This window comes from Schistocerca americana, chromosome 3 (genome assembly GCF_021461395.2).
Source record: "Schistocerca americana isolate TAMUIC-IGC-003095 chromosome 3, iqSchAmer2.1, whole genome shotgun sequence".
Lineage (NCBI taxonomy): Eukaryota > Metazoa > Arthropoda > Insecta > Orthoptera > Acrididae > Schistocerca > Schistocerca americana.
Window position 1 is genome coordinate 617,363,237 of NC_060121.1, and position 18,565 is coordinate 617,381,801.

The window sequence follows — 18,565 nt, forward strand, 5'->3', positions numbered from 1 at the left end:
ACAGTTCGTTCAAGTCTTGAACGACTGATAGCTGTGCTCTATCATTTGAAATAAATAGTTGTTCTAAGCAACAAAACTATATCAGCTAACATTTGCCTATTCAGCAAAATTGAAGATGAAAGATATTGCATGCGAAGTGTGTGGAACCCACTACAACATAACTCGCAAAGGCGTGATAACTCCCAGAGAGAACTTTGATTACCTGATAAGTTTAGCATTTAGCTCAGTTACGAGCGTTTTTTTCTGTTTTTGCGTTTGAATTCGGTTGAAGCCATCACAGAATCATGCATACCATTACTGAAAATTTGGGAACAGTCCTCATTTTGGTGGTTGTCTCCGGTGGAGATTCGTAATCGGAATAATGGACTGTGCCAGTTAGAAACTTTTTTGCATATTTTACTGCATGAATGGCTATAAATTAGGAGGAGGGGCAGTTCGTCAAAAGAATAATTCTTTAAAAGGTGTTCTAGTTTTACAGCATTAAGCGGATGCTACAATTCTGGGAACCTGTGGTGAGCAGGAACACAACAGAAATTTCATACATTTACTAAGGGCTTTCCACGCAATAGGCTGACTGGAGAAGGTGCGTGAGAGGTTCGTATTCTGTAGCGCGAACTGTAAACATCCCTAAGGTGTACCTTCGGTGGAATACACACTGTATAATTAAGGCTTTTTCTTTTACTTATTTATTATTATTATTTATTATAAATTGTATAAACTGACAGATCTGGACAGAGATAGCTAAAATTAAAACAATAAAGTGCTTCATTTCACGAGTAATTATACTTTTTATGTAACGCTTTTCAAAAAGACATGCAGAAACGTGCTGAGGTGTAGATTAGCTGAAGTGGGCTCTAACTGGTCGGTATTCGACTGACGCTCTAGTACGCAGATTCAGCAATCTTTTGTATAAGTTAGACTAGGTCTTAAAATCATGTCTTTCAAAGAAAAGTCGACTGTAATCTAGCGCTAAGTTTCGTAATCAGCTGTTAAGCAGGAAAAGAACTGCAGAGATGTCTGGCAAAAGTAGGCTCAGAACAGTGGTAGACACCTGACAGATCGTTTGAGTGTATTCTCTTCACAGAAAACCAATAAAGGTGCCTGTGAATTCAAACCACATAGTGACATATGGCGACTGCAATGGATCTTCGTGCCAACATGCAGTTTTTACAGTACCCCACCATGTACTAGTGCCTCGTCACTTCATAGAATATTGCCAGGTCACATGTTACCAACTTCGATCCCAACCAGAAACCGAAGAACAAATGCAGAACGTTGCTGCAGATCGTGAGGTTTCAGTAGCTGCCTAGTCTGGATATGGTGCGTGTAGCAATGAATAATAGATGGAAGCTTTTTCATACTGTTGACCACGGTACTGACAATTCTCTTGAGACTGAAAGAGCACTGTCACTACCCGGGCACGTGCTGCATGGTCAGTTACAGAAACAGCAACCTCTTCAATAGCTTCCGTTGGAGCAGGATGCCTCTTTCTTCCAGGTGCCAGACCGAGCTCGGCCGTGATTTTGAAAACCATTTAATGACCTCTCCTCAGGCCTTTCAGTTGGCGATACTCTCTCAATGCAGCACTGTAATTGCTGCCATTCCCGTAAGACAGTTTCACCAACAGCGCATGTTCCCTCTTTTCGGCCGCAGTACTGTTCACTCCCGTTATGGCATGTCAAAAAAATGGTTCAAATGGCTCTGAGCACTATGGGACTTAACATCTTAGGTCATCAGTCCCCTAGAACTTAGAACTACTTAAACCTAACCAACCTAAGGACGTCACACACATCCATGCCCGAGGGAGGATTCGAACCTGCGACAGTAGCAGTCCCGCGGTTCCGGACTGCAGCGCCTAGAACCGCACGGCCATCGGGGCCGGCATGGTTTGTCAAATGGCAGCCTCGGTTTCATACAGTATGCAGCACTAGATTTCCAACTGGTGGCCACAATTGGAACTAATCTGTTTACCAATGTAAATTGGTTCCGCATTACGGCATTAGCATGTTTACCAAGTTATGATGCCATAAAATAATTACATTCCACACAGTACCTCTGTGAGTAGCTACACTTCATTATTACCACCACTTTGTTGCGTGCTGTCTTCATCCAGTTGTAATTTTAATCTCCTGAACTGTACGCCATTTTGGGCACGGTCAGTAACCTAAATTAAAATGAAGTGGAGGAATTGATTTCTTTGTTTACTCGTCTTACTTGCATAGCTGAATTACTTGCTGGGGCTCACCCTTTTCCTCGGCCTCTTTGACGGCGGCGGACAGCTGGGCAGTGACGAGCGCGTGGTAGTGACCCTTGAGCTCCATCAGCTCGTCGTGGCTGCCCTGCTCGACCACACTGCCTGCGGACAGCACCACGATCCTGTCTGCATTGCGCACAGTCGACAACCTGTGCGCGACGATGATGGTCGTTCGACCAACGCTAGCCTGCAATTTGTTCATGAAAAAAAAACTCATTAGTGTGCAGTTATTGACGTTTAAAGAAAGGAGCTTTCAACTATAATTTGTATCTCATGTTCAAATATTCAAATAGTTTTTAACGATCTCTGGAGGTTCCAATCGGTATACAAGAGCAAAAATTGAGGTCGCACTCTACTACACTTCAGAGGGGTCAGATCACGTTCTTTGGCATTGTAGTCTCGCAATGTCTTTGCAGTACGGTTGTGTCGTCCAGGGGGTGACAACCTATCGAACGTTGTCAAGAACGTCGCACAGTTGATCATCGCACTGTGACTGTCATTTTCGACAACGAAATCTGTGGAATCAACGCTCTAAGCAAAGGGGTAGTTTCATTGACGCCCTTTACGCCACCTACTGAGGGATTTTCTTATCGATTGGTAGTGTAGGTGTATTGGAAATTTTTTCTTCGGCCACCCATAAGAAAACTACGTGATTTGAAAGCAGAGGCGTCAAAAAGAAAAGAAAAATGTGGGTAAGAGAGAGCGCACAGACCTTCCCATCATGTGCTACACCCACGATTTTGTTGCGCAGCGTTTTGGTGAAATTTGGTGAGAATGTGACATCATTAACCTACATTACACCTCACTTGAGCTTCTGTGGCCTTTTTTCGCCTGTATCGATACTTAACTGTTAGAAAGGTAGCCGAGCCCGAAGGCGGTGTCGCAAGGCACCATTCTTTCGCACCATTACAGAGGAAGATTGTACGCACTTTTGCCAGCCGCAGTGGCCGAGCGGTTCTAGGCGCTTCAGTCCGCTACGGTTGCACGTTCGAATCCTCCCTCGGGCATGGATGTGTGCGATGTCGTTAGGTTAGTTAGTTTTAAGTAGTTCTAAGTTCTAGGGGACTGATGACCTCAGATGTTAAGTCCCATAGTGCTCAGAGCCATTTGAACATTTTCGTATGCACTTCGGAGCCAAATTTCAAACCTGCATGGCGGTGGGAGACAAGGGGTTTCGACATATGGTACTGTTCTTTTGCGCAATGTATAACATGTAGTAATTAATGCGCACTTACGAATACATGGTTTTTTCAAATGGTAGTACGGCAAGGCGCTGGAAGGGGTACTGTACCACCTGTAGATACCAGCGGAGAGCATTGATTCTGGCGGTTTTTTGGAGTAAGCAGTGTTCAGTGGTGGGACTAGTGGTCGGACTGATTTTTCAGGGAGTTGAGGGTGAGGTTTGGGCGTGAAAGATCTCATTCTCGAGCTACCGCATTTTCAGCTTTCCACAGGACTACGAGTGGCGGCTGTTAGCAGCCTAAGGGTTTCTTCAAAATTACTGCAACCAGTCGCCTTTTGTTTTGCTGCGGACAATCAATAAATATTTACTATGTGATGATGAACCGCTAGGCGGTTCGAAATCGGTAATGGGATTATAAAAATCTAAGAACAAAGCAAAAGGCGGCTAGTTGCAGTAATTTCAAGAAACCTTTATTCATCACAGACACAGTGATACGCATCAATAATGAATAAAAGTTTTGTTAGTAGTCAGTTCAGCTAGCTCTGTCACTGTCTTTCACTGCTGCTGTAACCGGGATGTATCTAACATAGGGTTTAAACTATAAAACGTCAGTGTGAGATACATCACCAATTGTCAACGACAAGCGGGAAATCCAGTTTCGAGTCCCGGTCCGGCACAAATTCTCGTTGTCTTCATTCGATTATACAGCTGATAGTTGCGCGAATACATTTCATGTATTCCATAAACGCTGCAGTCGACGCAGTGCTTGTTACTTCGGACATATATGCGTGTCCGAAGGAACTGTGCGTGGTATTTCTGAAGAACACAGGCACTTCAATATCGTATAGAGCCAGGAGTGGTTTCGTAAAGAACCAACAATTGGAACGTTCAGTAAAATGACTGAAACTAGAATTACGTAAACAATGGCAGTAAAAAGAGGTACATCTGTATCGTGACCGTGGACTGACCTTGTCTAGCGCTGCCTGCACCTTGGCCTCGCTGCTGGTGTCCAGAGCAGAGGTGGCCTCGTCCAGCAGCAGGATCTTTGGGCGGCGCACCAGCGCCCTGGCGATGGCGATGCGCTGCTTCTGGCCGCCCGACAGCTGGGCCCCGCGTTGGCCAACCATTGTGTCGTAGCCCTGTGTACATCGAAGAAAGGGGAAATATTAGTTTAACATCCCATCGACAGCCTTGACGGAACGCAAGTCGGATTGTTTCAAGGTTGGGGAAGGATATCAGCCTGCCCTTTCAAAGGAACCATCCTGGAATTTTCCTGGAGTGAGTTAGGAAAAATCACGTAAAATCTAAATCTGGATGGCTGGACGCGCATTTGAACCGTCATTCTTCCGAATGCCAGTACACTGCACCTGCCCGCTCGGTTCCGTTGGACTAGTAACTGCGTTGGCCAAGAATGGGGAAGAAAATCGGCAGTTGCCACTCTGAGGTAAAGATCCAGGTCTTTTTATCCTGATGGTCCCTAACATGACACCCGTGTCTTGGCCCTGAGCAGTAATTGACAGCATGCCCCTATTGCGTTCAGGAGCTAACGTAGGTGACCACTTCTTCTCCGTACACCGTCTATGACATCCACGGAATATTCCTGTGAACTACTTACCATATCCATGGGTATTATCAAAATGGATGTACCCTACATATGCATGTATGTCCCACTTCTCCCCCTAAACCGCTGGACCGATTTCAACCCGATACACATACCCGTTACTGCCTGGAAAGAATAGTTGTTGGAGGAAAAACCACCTACCCAATATTGGGATGAGGTTGGAACTGGTAGAGAAGTGTAGCCGACGACGTGTGAACACCCAGATTTCATTCATCCATTACTTGAGAATTAGAGCACTCAGTGGCTTATAACAAACACTATACGTTATTTCAAACCTTTACGAAACATTCTCTCTCTGACAACTCCCACAAAGAGAGGAAAAAAGTTTATTGCTTTGTAGATTTTTGTTGTTCAAGCAGTAAAACATCCTCATCGGACATGACATTTTAATTTTTTACTACTAGCGGTATTCACAATACATTTTGCTGACAGTATTCATATATGTCACTGAATACACCTGCAAAATCTGTACGACACATTGTTCAGGAGATATTGTGTCTTAAAGATTGAGCTGTGAGAAAATGAAACTACAGGTCGAAATTCGTTAGAGATACAGTTGTAATTTGTGTGATATATGTAAAAATATGCGAAATAAAAGCACTCCGACAAAAACATGTGGAAAATGTTGCTCCCAAACCCCTGTATTGATATCAACGGGGCGTGGTGCACATACTACTTACTACCTGGAAAGAAATACACTGTGGGTAAGAACAACCAGTCTGCTGTTGGGGTGAGAGTGATAATTTGGTGATGCAGAGAAAAGGTGCCGGAGCAGGAGATGGTCAGAGATGGGGAAAGAAGGAGAAGGACACACACAGGGGGATGAGGAGGCAGACAGATAGAAGGGTAGGAGGAAACGGATAGAGAAAGGGAAAAGGATAAGATGGACAAAGTATGAGGGGAGGAGAAGATGGCCAGAGAAGGTGGGGAGTAGGGGAGGGACAGAGTGCGGTGGTGAGGAGATCGAGAGGGAGAAGGGCAGTAAGAGATGAACTGTGAGGGGAGTGAGGGGTGGGGGAGGGGGGTAAAAGAAGATGGACAGAGGGGGAAGGAGGTGATGGAGTAACAGAAGGTTGGAATAAATACGTATCATGGCAGTGCAGGGTACTCAGCTAGTAAAACAATAAAATTAAAGTATGAAATTGACACACTAATGAAGGTATGTCACAGAGAAACACGCAGTCATGCCCATTGTCAAATTACCATTGTGTACGTAATGTCTGGTGAAACTTTCTATCATGTGTGTTATGTTTCACAGATTTAAGATTTTCGGGTCCTGTCTAACAGGCCTTTAAAGCCTAACGTACAATCAAAACATTACAATAAACCAATTTACAGGAAGTGTTTACGAATAATTTTAGTGCAGCATACGCATGGAGAACCACATATTGTTCACATCCCATAAGGGCGTCTTTGACTGTCCAGTGTATGTGCGTGTCATCCACTTAATTACCATTTAAAATACAAGATTCAAAAGTATTAGCTTTCTTCTGTAGACCTTTGACTTAAAACGTCTTAAAATACCACACATCTGACAATGGATCCAAAAACGTGTAGTGTGCCGCTTCAATGATTTGTATATATATGACTTTTGCATATAAAAGTTGGCAATGGAACCTGCAAAGCGTTAAGTACGCCACGTACAGAGCTACTGACATGCGCCGTCTGGGTGAAGAGTAGAGGCAACAGCCTTAGGTTGCCTGTGGTAGGTGACTCTCCTGCGCATCCTGTATACGCGTAGCGTAGCGTGAAGCTCTCAGCCTGCAAGATCCGGGCAATCACAGAGGGTGGGTTTATTGGTAGTTGGGAGCTGCAATGTTAGGAGCGTAATAGGGCCCCTTAGGGAAGAAATGGAAGAAAGCCAATGTGGACTCCGGGTGCATACCGAGTGGAGTCACTCCAAACGTGGAAAGGATCTTTCTGGATGCAATGAAGAGCACAGGTTGCCGCCAGCTGTAGGTGGTGGCAAACGTCGGTACCAACGATGTGTGTAGAAATTCTCCCTGGTTTCGATCGGCCAACAGAAGAGGTAGAGGCAGCCAGTCTTGCTTGTGGGATGAAAGCAAACCTCACCATTTGCAGCATAGTCGACAGGACTGGTTGCGGACCTTTGGTACAGAGACGAGTGGAGGGTCTGAATCAGAGGCTCAGGCTGTTCTGCGACCGTGTAGGCTGCAGTCCTCGACTTGGACCATAGGGTGGTTGGGTTTCGGGTTCTGCTGAGTAGGTCAGAAGACCACCCAAGAGGCGGTTACACGGGTAGCAGGGGCCGTGTGGAGCCGACTGGGTGGTTTTTTAGGTTAGAGGGTCTTGGGGAAATACAAAAAAGGTCTTCAGTCTCAAAGAGTGCAGGTCGAACGTAGGAAGAACGTAGAGACAGGAATCATGGGTGTAACAGTTTTAAATTGTCGTAGCTGTGTTGTGAAAGTACCAGAGCTTCAAGCTATAATAGAAAGCACTGATGCTCAAACCGTTGTAGGCACTGAAAGGTGGGTAAAGCTGGAGATAAGTTCAGTCGAAATTATAGCGAAGAACCTAACTGTGTTCCGAAAGGATGGGTTAAACACAGTGGGCGTGTTTGTTGCTGTTGGAAGTAGTTTATCTTGTAGCGAAATTGAAGCAGATAGTTCCTGTATGTTACTAAGGGCAGAGCTTATTCTTGGCAACCGAAATAAAATAATAATCGGATCGTTTTACCGACCTTAAATTTCAAATGATACAGTTGTTGATTGGTTCAAAGAACTCGAGTTTAATTTCAAACACGCAGCTATGTCATACTATTATAGTTGGTGGTGACTTTAATTTACCCTCGATATGTTAGCAAATATACATGTTTAAATCCGTAGCAACGCTTAGAACATCACCTGGAATTGTGCTTGGTGCAGTCTCTGAAAAATATTTCGAGAAGTTGGCCACGTGAATGGTCAAAGGTTGTGAAAGCATATTTGACCTCTTAGCAACAAGTAATCCTGAGCTAATAACGAGTATCAAAACGGATGAAGGGATTAGTGATCACAGGGTTGTCGTAGCGAGACTGAATATTGTAATCACCAAATCCTCCAATAGTAAACGAAAAATTTACCTTTCAGAAAAGCAGATAAAAATTCACTAGATGCCTTCCTCAGAGACAATCTCCACTTCTTCCAAGTTGATAACGTAAGTGTACGAGGCTTGAAGTCAAATAAATAGTATCGACAGCAACTGGGGCATTTATACCAAATAAATTAACAAACGACGTAGTCGATCCCCCATGGTACACAAAACGGGTCAGCAACACTGTTGCAGAAACAACGAAAAAAGCATGCCAAATTGAAACGAACGCAAAATCTTCAAGATTGGCGATCTTTAACAGAAGCTCCAAATTTATCGCGGACGTCAATGCGACATGCTTATAATAGTTACCACAACAAAACTCTGCCCCGAAAACTGGCCGAAAATCCAAAGAAATTGTAGTCGTATGCAAACTATGCAAGAGGCAAGACGCAGTCAATGCATTCTCTTCGCTATAGCAGTGGAAATACTAACGACGAGAGAGCTACGAAAGCAGAGCTACTCAACACAGCTTTCGAAGTTCCTTCGCCAAAGAAGACGAAATAAATATTCCAGAATTCGAATCGAGAACAGCTGCAAACATGAGAAACTTGGAAGGAGATATCCTCGGAGTAGAGAAGCAACTTAAGTCACTTAATAAAATCATGTCTTCTGGTCCAGACTATACACCATTTAGGTTCCTTTCAGAGTATGTTGATGCAATAGCTCCTTACTTAAGAACCGTATACAACCGCTCGCTCGACGAAAGATCCATACCCAATGACTTGAAAGTTGCACAGGTCACACCCATATTCAAGGAAGGTAGTAGGAGTAATCAACTAAATTACAGGCCCATATTATTAGCCTCGATATGCAGTAGGATTTTGGAACATATATTGACTTCGTACATTATGAATTACCTCGAAGAGAACGGTCTATTGACACACGGTCAACATCGATTTAGAAAATATCGTTCTTGTGAAACACAACTAGCTCTTTACACACACGAAGTGTTGAGTGCTACTGACTTCAAATTGATTCCGTATTTCTAGAGTTCCAAACGGCTTTTAACACTGTACCACACAAACGGCTTGTAGTGAAATTGCATGCTTATGGAATATCGTCGCAGTTATGTGACTGGATTCGTGGTTTCGCGTCAGAGAGGTCACAGTTCGCACTAACTGAAGGAAAGTCATTGCGTAAAGCAGAAGTGATTTCTTGCGTTCCCCAAGGGAGTGCTATAGGCCCTTTGCTGTTCCTTATCTACATAAATGTCTTGGGAGACAATCTGAGCAGCTGTCTTAAGTCATTTGCAGATGATGCTGTCGTTTATTGTCTAGTAAACTCGTCAAATGATGAAAACAAATTCCGAACGATTCAGAAAAGATATCTGAACAGTTCGTAAATTGGCAAATGACCCTGAATAATTAAAAGTGTGACGTCATCTACATGAGTGCTAAAATGAATGCGCTAAACTTCGGTTACGCGAAAAACTCGCGAAATATAAAGGTCGGTAATTCACCTAGGAATTGCAATTACGAACAATTTAAATTGGAGAGAACATATAGAAAATGTTCTGCGGAAGGCAAACTAAAGACTGCGGTTTGCTGGCAGAACACTTAGAAAATGTAACAGATCTACTAAAGAGACTGCTTGCACTACGCTTGTCCGTCCTTTGGAGTACTTCTGCGCGATCTGGGATCCTTACCAGATAGGATTAACGGAGTACATCGCGAAAGTTTAAAGAAGAGCAGCATGTTTTGTATTATCGCAAAATAAGGGAGACAGTGTCACTGACATGATACAGGATTTTCCGTTGAGATAGAATCTTCTCACGAAATTTCAATCACGAACTTTCTCCACCGAATGGGAGAATTTTTTATACGCCGGCCTACATAGGGAGAAACAATCATAATAAAATAAGGGAAATCAGAGCTCGCACAGAAAGATGTGTGTTCTTAATTTTTTTCTTTTTTTAGGGCGCGCGTTGTTCGTGATTGGAATAATAGAGAATATTGTGAAGGTGGTTCGATGAACCCTCTGCCAGGCACTTAATTGTGATTTGCGGTGTATCCATGTAGATGCAGCTGTAGCTGGAATGTGCAGTTCGTGTGATATCACAACTATACGTCCATTACTACAATTAACATATTAACTAAAAAGTTAGAAAGGGAGAGAGGAATGTGATAAAAAGGTGAGCAATTAAAGTCATGGGGCTTATAAAGAACCCACAGGTTCAGGTAAACATAGCAAACTCTTTAACAATATCACAAAAACGCACGAGAAGTACTTGTGCGTGAATACTCACCTGTAAAAAGCATGAGTGTCAAAGCAAATAGGCTTCATGGAAATATTATCAGAGTATAAGATGCCCAATATTCGATGTATTAGCTTGACGCCTAATGGGGAGGAATACTGTAAACGGACGCACTGTGACGGAGAAACTGCTGATATTAGAAGATAAACGCAAATCGGGGAAAGGGAAAGGGAAGGGAAGGGGAGGGAAGCATCATACTAAAGGAAGGGGTCGTAAGTGCTTCTAGTGAGTTTTTGTGACATTCTGAAGAGTGCGCTATATTTACCTGAGCCGTATGACTTTCATGGCACACCTTTTTAGACCCCTCCCCTCTCCCCCTTTAACATTTTAGTTAATATATTAATAGTAGTAATGAACAAGTGAAATCTCACATGCTGCTCATTGGAGCTGCGCACATAAAGGACACACAGGAGCGCCACCTACCACAGATTATCTACTGTTCAGCCAGTCGGTGCATGTCACTAGCTCTGTGCATGGCATACTTACGCTGTGCAGGGTCCGACACCACGTTTTAAATATAAATGTCACATACATATAAATCTTTCAAGTGGTACACTACACGTTGTTGGATCCAATGTCAAACGTGTGGTATTTTAGAAATCTTCAAGACAAAGCTCTACGGTAGAGAGCTACTAATTTTATATCACGTATTTCAAATGGTTATTAAGTGAACGACACGCACATGTAATAGGCAGTCAATGACTACCACACTGGATATAGATAACATGTGATTCTACATGAGTATGCGTCACTAAAGTTATTCGTGAATATTTCCTGTAACTTTGTATATTGTAATGATTCCATATATGTTTACACAAAGTGTCGTAATATTTGTTAATAGGTAAAAAATCTTCAGAAGAAGACAGTTTTAAAACTGTCCAAACCATGGTCAAGGTTTAACAAATCTGTACTTTACAACTGGATGATAGTTATTTCCAATTCATTGAAGCTCATTAAAATAATTTGGTCTACGGTGTGGACAGGATATGGAAACATAACTTTATAGGGATTGAGTACCATTGGTAAAAAAATATCAGCAGTGCTTTATGTACCTTTTCATTTTTCTTCTTCGGCAATACTCACATAACAGCGTTTCATTACGTGATGTCTGATCTTTTACGACTTTAGACCTTCTTACAATTAATTTAAACAGTCTTAATAAGATTCAAATAGATCAGCTTATTTGGTAATCTGGATAAAACGCGACTATAAACCATGTCTGAGCACCTCTCTCTCATGGCGGAGCCGCGCGGGATTAACCGAGCGGTCTATGGTGCTGCAGTCATGGACTGTGCGGCTGGTCCCGGCGGAGGTTCGAGTTCTCCCTCGGGCATGGGTGTGTGTGTTTGTCCTTCGGATAATTTAGGTTAACTAGTGTGTAAACTTAGGGACTGATAACCTTAGCAGTTAAGTCCCATAGCATTTCACACACATTTCATTTTTTTCTCATGGTGGTGGTGGTGGTGGTTAGTGTTTAATGTCCCGTCGACAACGAGGTCATTAGAGACGGAGCGCAAGCTCGGGTTAGGGAAGGTTTGGGAAGTAAATCGGCCGTGCCCTTTCAAAGGAACCATCTCGGCATTCGCCTGAAACGATTGAGGGAAATCACGGAAAACCTAAATCAGGATGGCCGGAGACGGGATTGAACCGTCGTCCTCCCGAATGCGAGTCCAGTGTGCTAACCACTGCGCCACCTCGCTCGGTTTTCTCATGGCGGAATCAAATTGTCTAATATGGGTACTCACCATCTCCCTATACGGAAAGCAAAACATAAAACGGGAGGTAGAGATGTATATTTGATCATTGCCTAAGTCTTACGTAATCTCAGAGTCACCCTCTAATTACTATTTATTATATCATTTAAACTTAGGACGTAATTTCCATCCACTATGGAAAGCAGAAAACATACGAGATGTTACAATGGGACAAAGCGAAAGACAGAAGTGGAACGATTAGATGTTTTTGAAATGTGTTGGCAGAAGGGACGCCTGAAGATTGATCGTCTTCCAAAGGTCAACGAGAAAAAAAATCTAATAAAGGACATAGCAATACGGTTGAACACGTATGGCGACACGTGTCGTTGTTGGAACCTGTTGATTGTCGATCATGTGGAGTGCAGAAGTTATGATTAAATGAAAATGTTACTAAGATCTAAATCCAGGATGCGTATCGGCTATTGTAGATTCGAACCATTGTCCCCTGCATTGCGGATTCTGGGTTTGTCGACTGTCGAAAGAAAAAAGAAAAGGAAATACGGGCTTCGGAGGTTCATTCGGAGATAAAAAAAATGATAAATGGCAGGAACATTGGGGCTTATTATGCACAAAACCGCAAAGGTTCAAAGGTCTGTGAATTCCTAAGGGACCCAATAGCTGAGGTCATCGATCCCTAGACTTACACACTGTTTAAACTAACTTAAATTAATTTACTATAAGAATAGCACAAATGCACACACACACACACACACACACACACACACACGCACACACACACACACACACACACACACACACACACACACACACACACACACACACATGCCCGAGGGAGGACTCGAACCTGCGGCAGGAGAGGTCTCGCTCCGTGGCCTTTAACCGCGCGGCGCACACAACCACAACCACAGGCAGTATCTTCTATAGCGTTCCTATCTTACTGCATTCAATAGCAAGGGTCGCAACCCGGGCCTTTTTAGTTCGACAGATTCCTGCTTTCTCTTTAATTCTGTGATTTACATTTTTTACTAGAAAGCAAATAAGAATAATTGTCTGATTTCATAGCTGGGCCGGAGATACAACCGACTACCATACGGACGACCGAAATACGACTCTAAATTTGCTTTTGTGCTTATAAAGCTCACGCAGACATCGAAAGATGTTAATAAATTGGCTGCATAGCGAAGTTACTATATGTCGTTCAAAAAAGAACTAGAAATGAGTGTAGTTAGCCACATAAGGAAAATCGAGAAAATATATGAAGGACAAATAAACGACATTAACGACCGAAAGAGTTGTGCGTTTACCATCTGTCCGTGCAATATTGTCGAGAATAGAGTGGACTTTAGTCCGCAGATCAGAGTCGTGTCCGAAGAGTTGTGAGTAGAGTTTTAGCTTAGCTAAACCCTCCGAAATGACAGTGTTGTTAAACTCGCAATCAGAGCCCGCAGCGTTCAACACTTGAGCTGACAACCCAGGGGGCGCCATCTCGATAGCTGAGGCGCCGTGGTAACACGAGCTGCAGCTCCGGTCAGCAGAGTTCGGCCTACGCACAGGGCAGGGATCAGCAGACTGCAGAGGTCTGTGCGGACGACCGTCGTCGCCTCAGCAGAGAGTAGCAGACAGCATCACCTTTTGTCTCCTTTCAATGGCGCACTGGAAGTATCCCCGCGTAGACTTACAGATGAAACGAAACAACTCGAATGAGTTATTAACGGGATCCATTCCACATTCGTTCTGAGAGGGATTACAGGTTCTCCCTAGAAAAAGCGAGAGTTACGCTGTGTTATATTAAGGAACTTGTGAACAGCAATTTTAGAAGCTGCGTTTCTACACAGTCGAACCATCGGAAATAAAGTATCTACCACTAGGGATTATGTCTTCGGAATGCTTCGTAACTGAAGGAACCGCATGTGTCTGTTTTACGATAGCTTCAATATAAAAGGATGCATAAAGGAATTAAAGGAATCCTAGGTTTAAGGTCTCTCCTACAGTGTGTTTATTATAGAGAAATTGAAAGCTGTGTTGGAGAAGGATGGAGTACAAAATCGACTGTGGCGTTTTAGGAGGAATCATTCACACTTTCACCAGAACAGATTAAGGAAAACTGTGGAAAAAAACGGTTCAACGAATATGACCGTTGCTTTGTAATCACGTTTTGTAAACACTTGTACAGTAACGCGATCATTTCCTCAGCAATCGAGTGTATCTGAGTTAGTGGCTAACTTCTTATCCACTCTATACTGCAGTCGGTCATGCAATGAGCTAAAAAGTCAAGAAACAAATCAAAAGCTTAAATAGAATATTTTTACTTCATTAACTGTGAGAAAAAGAGCTGTAGTAAATACTAAAGAATGATTTCTGAAATGACATAACAGCTGCACTACTTTAAATGCGAACGTTTTAACTTAGGTCTACACATGAAGGCGATGACTGTCAATTAATTACACAAATAACTATAAACAGTCACTACGTGTGTCGGAGAGCTATGTCTCTATCATCAAATGACAAGACAAAGACAAATAGTACATACGGCTTTTAGTGCGCAATCTGTGACACCGTCTGGCAGCAAAGAGAAAAAAAAATTTTACCACATAATTCAATAGGGATGCTTCCAATGGATACCCAAAAAGCAATAGAAATATAAATACGACTATACTTGTGCTAGAAAGGTAACAATTCAGCGGAAGTCATATCTGGGCCTCCCCAAGGAAGTGTTATGTGCTCTCAGCTGTTCTTACTGTAATTTATATAAACTGTCACTGTGAGCAGTCTCCGAAGCACTTAAATGTGAATTAAGGAGTTATCATGTAAATGTAGTTGTAGATATTTGGGGATAACTATTCAGTACAAAGGAAGAGTACTACTGTTATATGAGTGTACATAATTTCGTGTGGCTCAGTGACTTCATCTACATACACATTGATACTCTGCAAATTACATTTAAATGCCTGGCAGAGGGTTAAACGAGCCACCTTCACAATTGTCTATTATGCCAATCTCGTATAGAGCGTGGAAAGAACGAACATCTATATCTTACTGTGCGAGCCCTCATTTCCCTTATTTTATCATGCTGATCGTTTCTCCGTATTAAGGTCGGCGTCAACAAAATATTTTCGCATTCGGAGGAGATAGCTGGTAATTGGAATTTCGTGAGAAGTTTCCGCCACAACGAAAGACGCCTTTGTTTTAATGACGTCCACCCGAAATCCGGTATCATTTCAGTGAGACTCTCTCCCCTATTTCGCGATAATACTAAAAGTGCTGCCCTTGTTTGAACTTTGTCGATATACTCTGTCAATCCTATCTCTTAAGGATACCACACCACACAGCAGTATTCTAAAAGAGCACGAACAAGCGTAGCGTAGTCAGTCTCTTTAGTACATCTGTTACATTTTCTAAGTGTCCGTCCAATAAAACGCAGTCTTTAGTTAGCCTTCCTCACAACATTTTCTGTGTGAACTTTCCAGTGTAAGTTCTTCGTAATTGTAAATTAAATGTGTTTAGTTGCAGTTACGCCCCTTAGATTTGACTGATTTATCGTGTAACCGAAGTTTAGGGGATTCCTTTTAGCACTCGTGTGGATGACCTCACGCTTTTCGTTATTTAGGGTCAATTGTCAATTATCGCACCATACAGATATCTTTTCTAAATCGTTTTGCAATTTGTTTTGATCTTATGATCTGACCCAGAGGAAATCTCTCAACTGGACGCCACTTTGGCGACTTTCGAGCCCCTAACCCACACCAGTTATCCAACTGTGAAAGGTGATCCACAGTTTAATGTCGAATCCGAATCACGTTTCGTTCCCCTGTTGAGAGGCAAAATTTTAGATTAAGGGTGGCGTAATTTTCGTGGTCCGACCGGGAGACAATCACGCAACCTTTAGGATTCCTGGCATGCTCTTTACCACTAGACTACCACGCCCACCAGTTATATGATTAATTGCATCAATCATAAAAGATTGCAGTACAAACGTGTCAATTTTTATATTTTGTGGCACAGGATGAGAATTGTTAATCTCACCAGCGGCAACTTGGAGATGAAGTCATGAGCGTTAGCCATCTTGGCGGCCTCCTCGATGTCCTCCATGGTGCACGTGTCCCGCCCGTAGCGGATGTTCTCCGCGATGGTGGTCTGGAAAAGCACCGGCTCCTGGCCCACCACGCCGATCTGCGAGCGCAGCCAGCCCACGTTCAGATTGCGGATATCATGGCCGTCCAGCTCCACCTACAAACATTGGGTAGTCAAGGCACCGAGTTTGGTTGAAGGGCCAGAAGCCTCTATGTTAAATGGTAAATGAGTATGCTAAGGGTATGAACATACATTCTGATACAAAGAAAAAGACGCGCCATGAATGAATTATCTAAATGGGATAGAAATCGGCATGTGTGATGCATATCTACAGACAAACAGACGATTACAATTTCAGAACAGTTGGATAATCTATTGAAGAGAAAGAGCTTCACAAAATAAGCAAGTCAACAACGCATTTCACCTCTGTCCAACATGCAAGCCGTTATCAAAATTGCTTGCCATCAGGGACAACAAAACGTAGCGTAGAATATCGTCGGCGGATTGCTATGCCACGGATGACTACCAAAGGGGTCCTACTGTGAAAGGAAACGGCACCCCAGGGCATCACTCCTGGTTGTTGAGCCGTATGGCGGGCGATAATCAGCCTGGTACCCCACCGCTGTCTGGGCCATCTTCAGACACGACTTGGCTAGTCATCGGAGCTCAGTTAGAGGCGAGCCTCATCACTGAAAACAGTTCCACTCAATGAGATTCCAGCCCGAAGAGGTGTCTGGAAACTCCTTGGACAGTGGTGGGATACCGACTTGACTGTCGCCCGCCATATGTTCCGAGAATCTGAGGTGATGGTCTGCGTGCCATTTCTTTTCATAGCTGGACCCCTTTGGTTGTCATCCGCCACTCCCTTATAGCACAGCGGTAGGTCGATGATATTCTACGCCCCGGTTTGTTCCCTTCATGGTGAGTCATCTTGGGCTTACGTTTCAACAACATAACCCTCCCACACAGGGCAAGAGTTTCATCGACTTCTCTCCATGTTGGCCAAACCATGTCGTGGTCCGCAAGGTCGCTGGATCTAAATTCAAATGGTTCAAATGGCCCTGAGCACTATGAGACTTAACATCTGAGGTCATCAGTCCCCTAGAACTTCGAACTACGTAAACCTAACTAACCTAAGAACATCATACACATCCATGCCCTAGGCAGGATTCGATCCTGCGACCATAGCGGTCAGCCACAGCGGCCGGCTTTGCTGGATCTCTCCCCAATTGAGATCGTCTAGAGCATTATGGGTAGCACCCTCCAACCACGTCGGGATTTTAACGATAACGCACCAATTAGACAGAAGTTGGCACAATATTATCCATCAGGAGGACATTCATTAACTCTATTAATCAACGCCTAGCCGAATAACTACTTGCGTAAGGGGCAGACGCGGTCCAAAGTCTTATTGACTTGCACGGTTTCAGTCAGGAACCGCGCGACTGCTACGGTCGCAGGTTCGAAACCTGCCTCGGGCATGGATGTGTGTGATGTTCTTAGGTTAGTTAGGTTTAAGTAGACTGAGTTCTAGGGGACTTATTACCACAGATGTTGAGTCCCATAGTGCTCAGAGCCACTTGCACGGTTTATGAAGCGATGCCTCTTGAATAAATCATCCAGTCTTTCCGATACTGCAATCATTTCTTTGTCCTTACGTGTACGTCACATCTACCGATTTCAGTCCCATTTGAATAACTACTGCGTGATGGGTCGTTTTTCTCGTTTTCTCTCTAAGCGTATAATTTACAAAAAGTTCTAATCTGAACATATCAATGACATTATTTAATTCCTACTACATGAAATGCATGTAACATAGTATACAGAGAATGGCATAATATAACACATCAGGAGCAGGTTGTAATATTAAATGATAACAATTACAAAATGGTGGCACCAAAGTTTAGATGTTCGGATTGAGTGTCTAAGTAAAAGCGTGTGATGAAATATTCAAGCCCTGTGTGAAACACGGTGCAAACTCGTCAACATCAAAGATCTCCAGGTTTACGCATTATAAAATTCGAACGAGAGCGAATGGTCGAATACTATTTTCCGTGCCGTGAAATATCAGGCGATATAGAGGGTAACGCTACTCCACTACCGAGTGTGTGGAATATGTCGTGCGCAGAGAGCTGTGATAGTCGTAAACTTGGTAGTGGACCCTTAAGATGTGATGTCAGCTGGCAGTGACAAAGGCGTAGCACGCCATCTCTGTCGTAGACTTTGACCTTTGCGACAGGTGAGCCATTATCTGGCCCAACAGTTTTTCGTCGTCTTCTTATAAAGATATGACTAATACATTTGTAGGGTGTCCATAAAGGAATGTCCTAGTTATAAATTTTAACAGTGTCAACTGTCACAGTCGTAGGGTGTT

At 43.3% G+C, this 18,565-nt stretch overlaps 1 protein-coding gene across 1 annotated transcript in view; it reads right to left on the reverse strand.

The window, feature by feature from the left end:
• LOC124606965 (ATP-dependent translocase ABCB1-like) overlaps positions 1-18,565 on the reverse strand; it is a 174,829-nt gene that overhangs the window by 55,640 nt on the left and 100,624 nt on the right. Inside the window, exons 11-13 of the mRNA XM_047139102.1 lie at positions 16,144-16,347; positions 4,406-4,576; positions 2,246-2,441 (exon numbers count right to left, since the gene is read on the reverse strand). Coding sequence (XP_046995058.1) covers positions 2,246-2,441; positions 4,406-4,576; positions 16,144-16,347 — 571 coding nt within the window. The remainder of the gene's footprint in view (positions 1-2,245; positions 2,442-4,405; positions 4,577-16,143; positions 16,348-18,565) is intronic.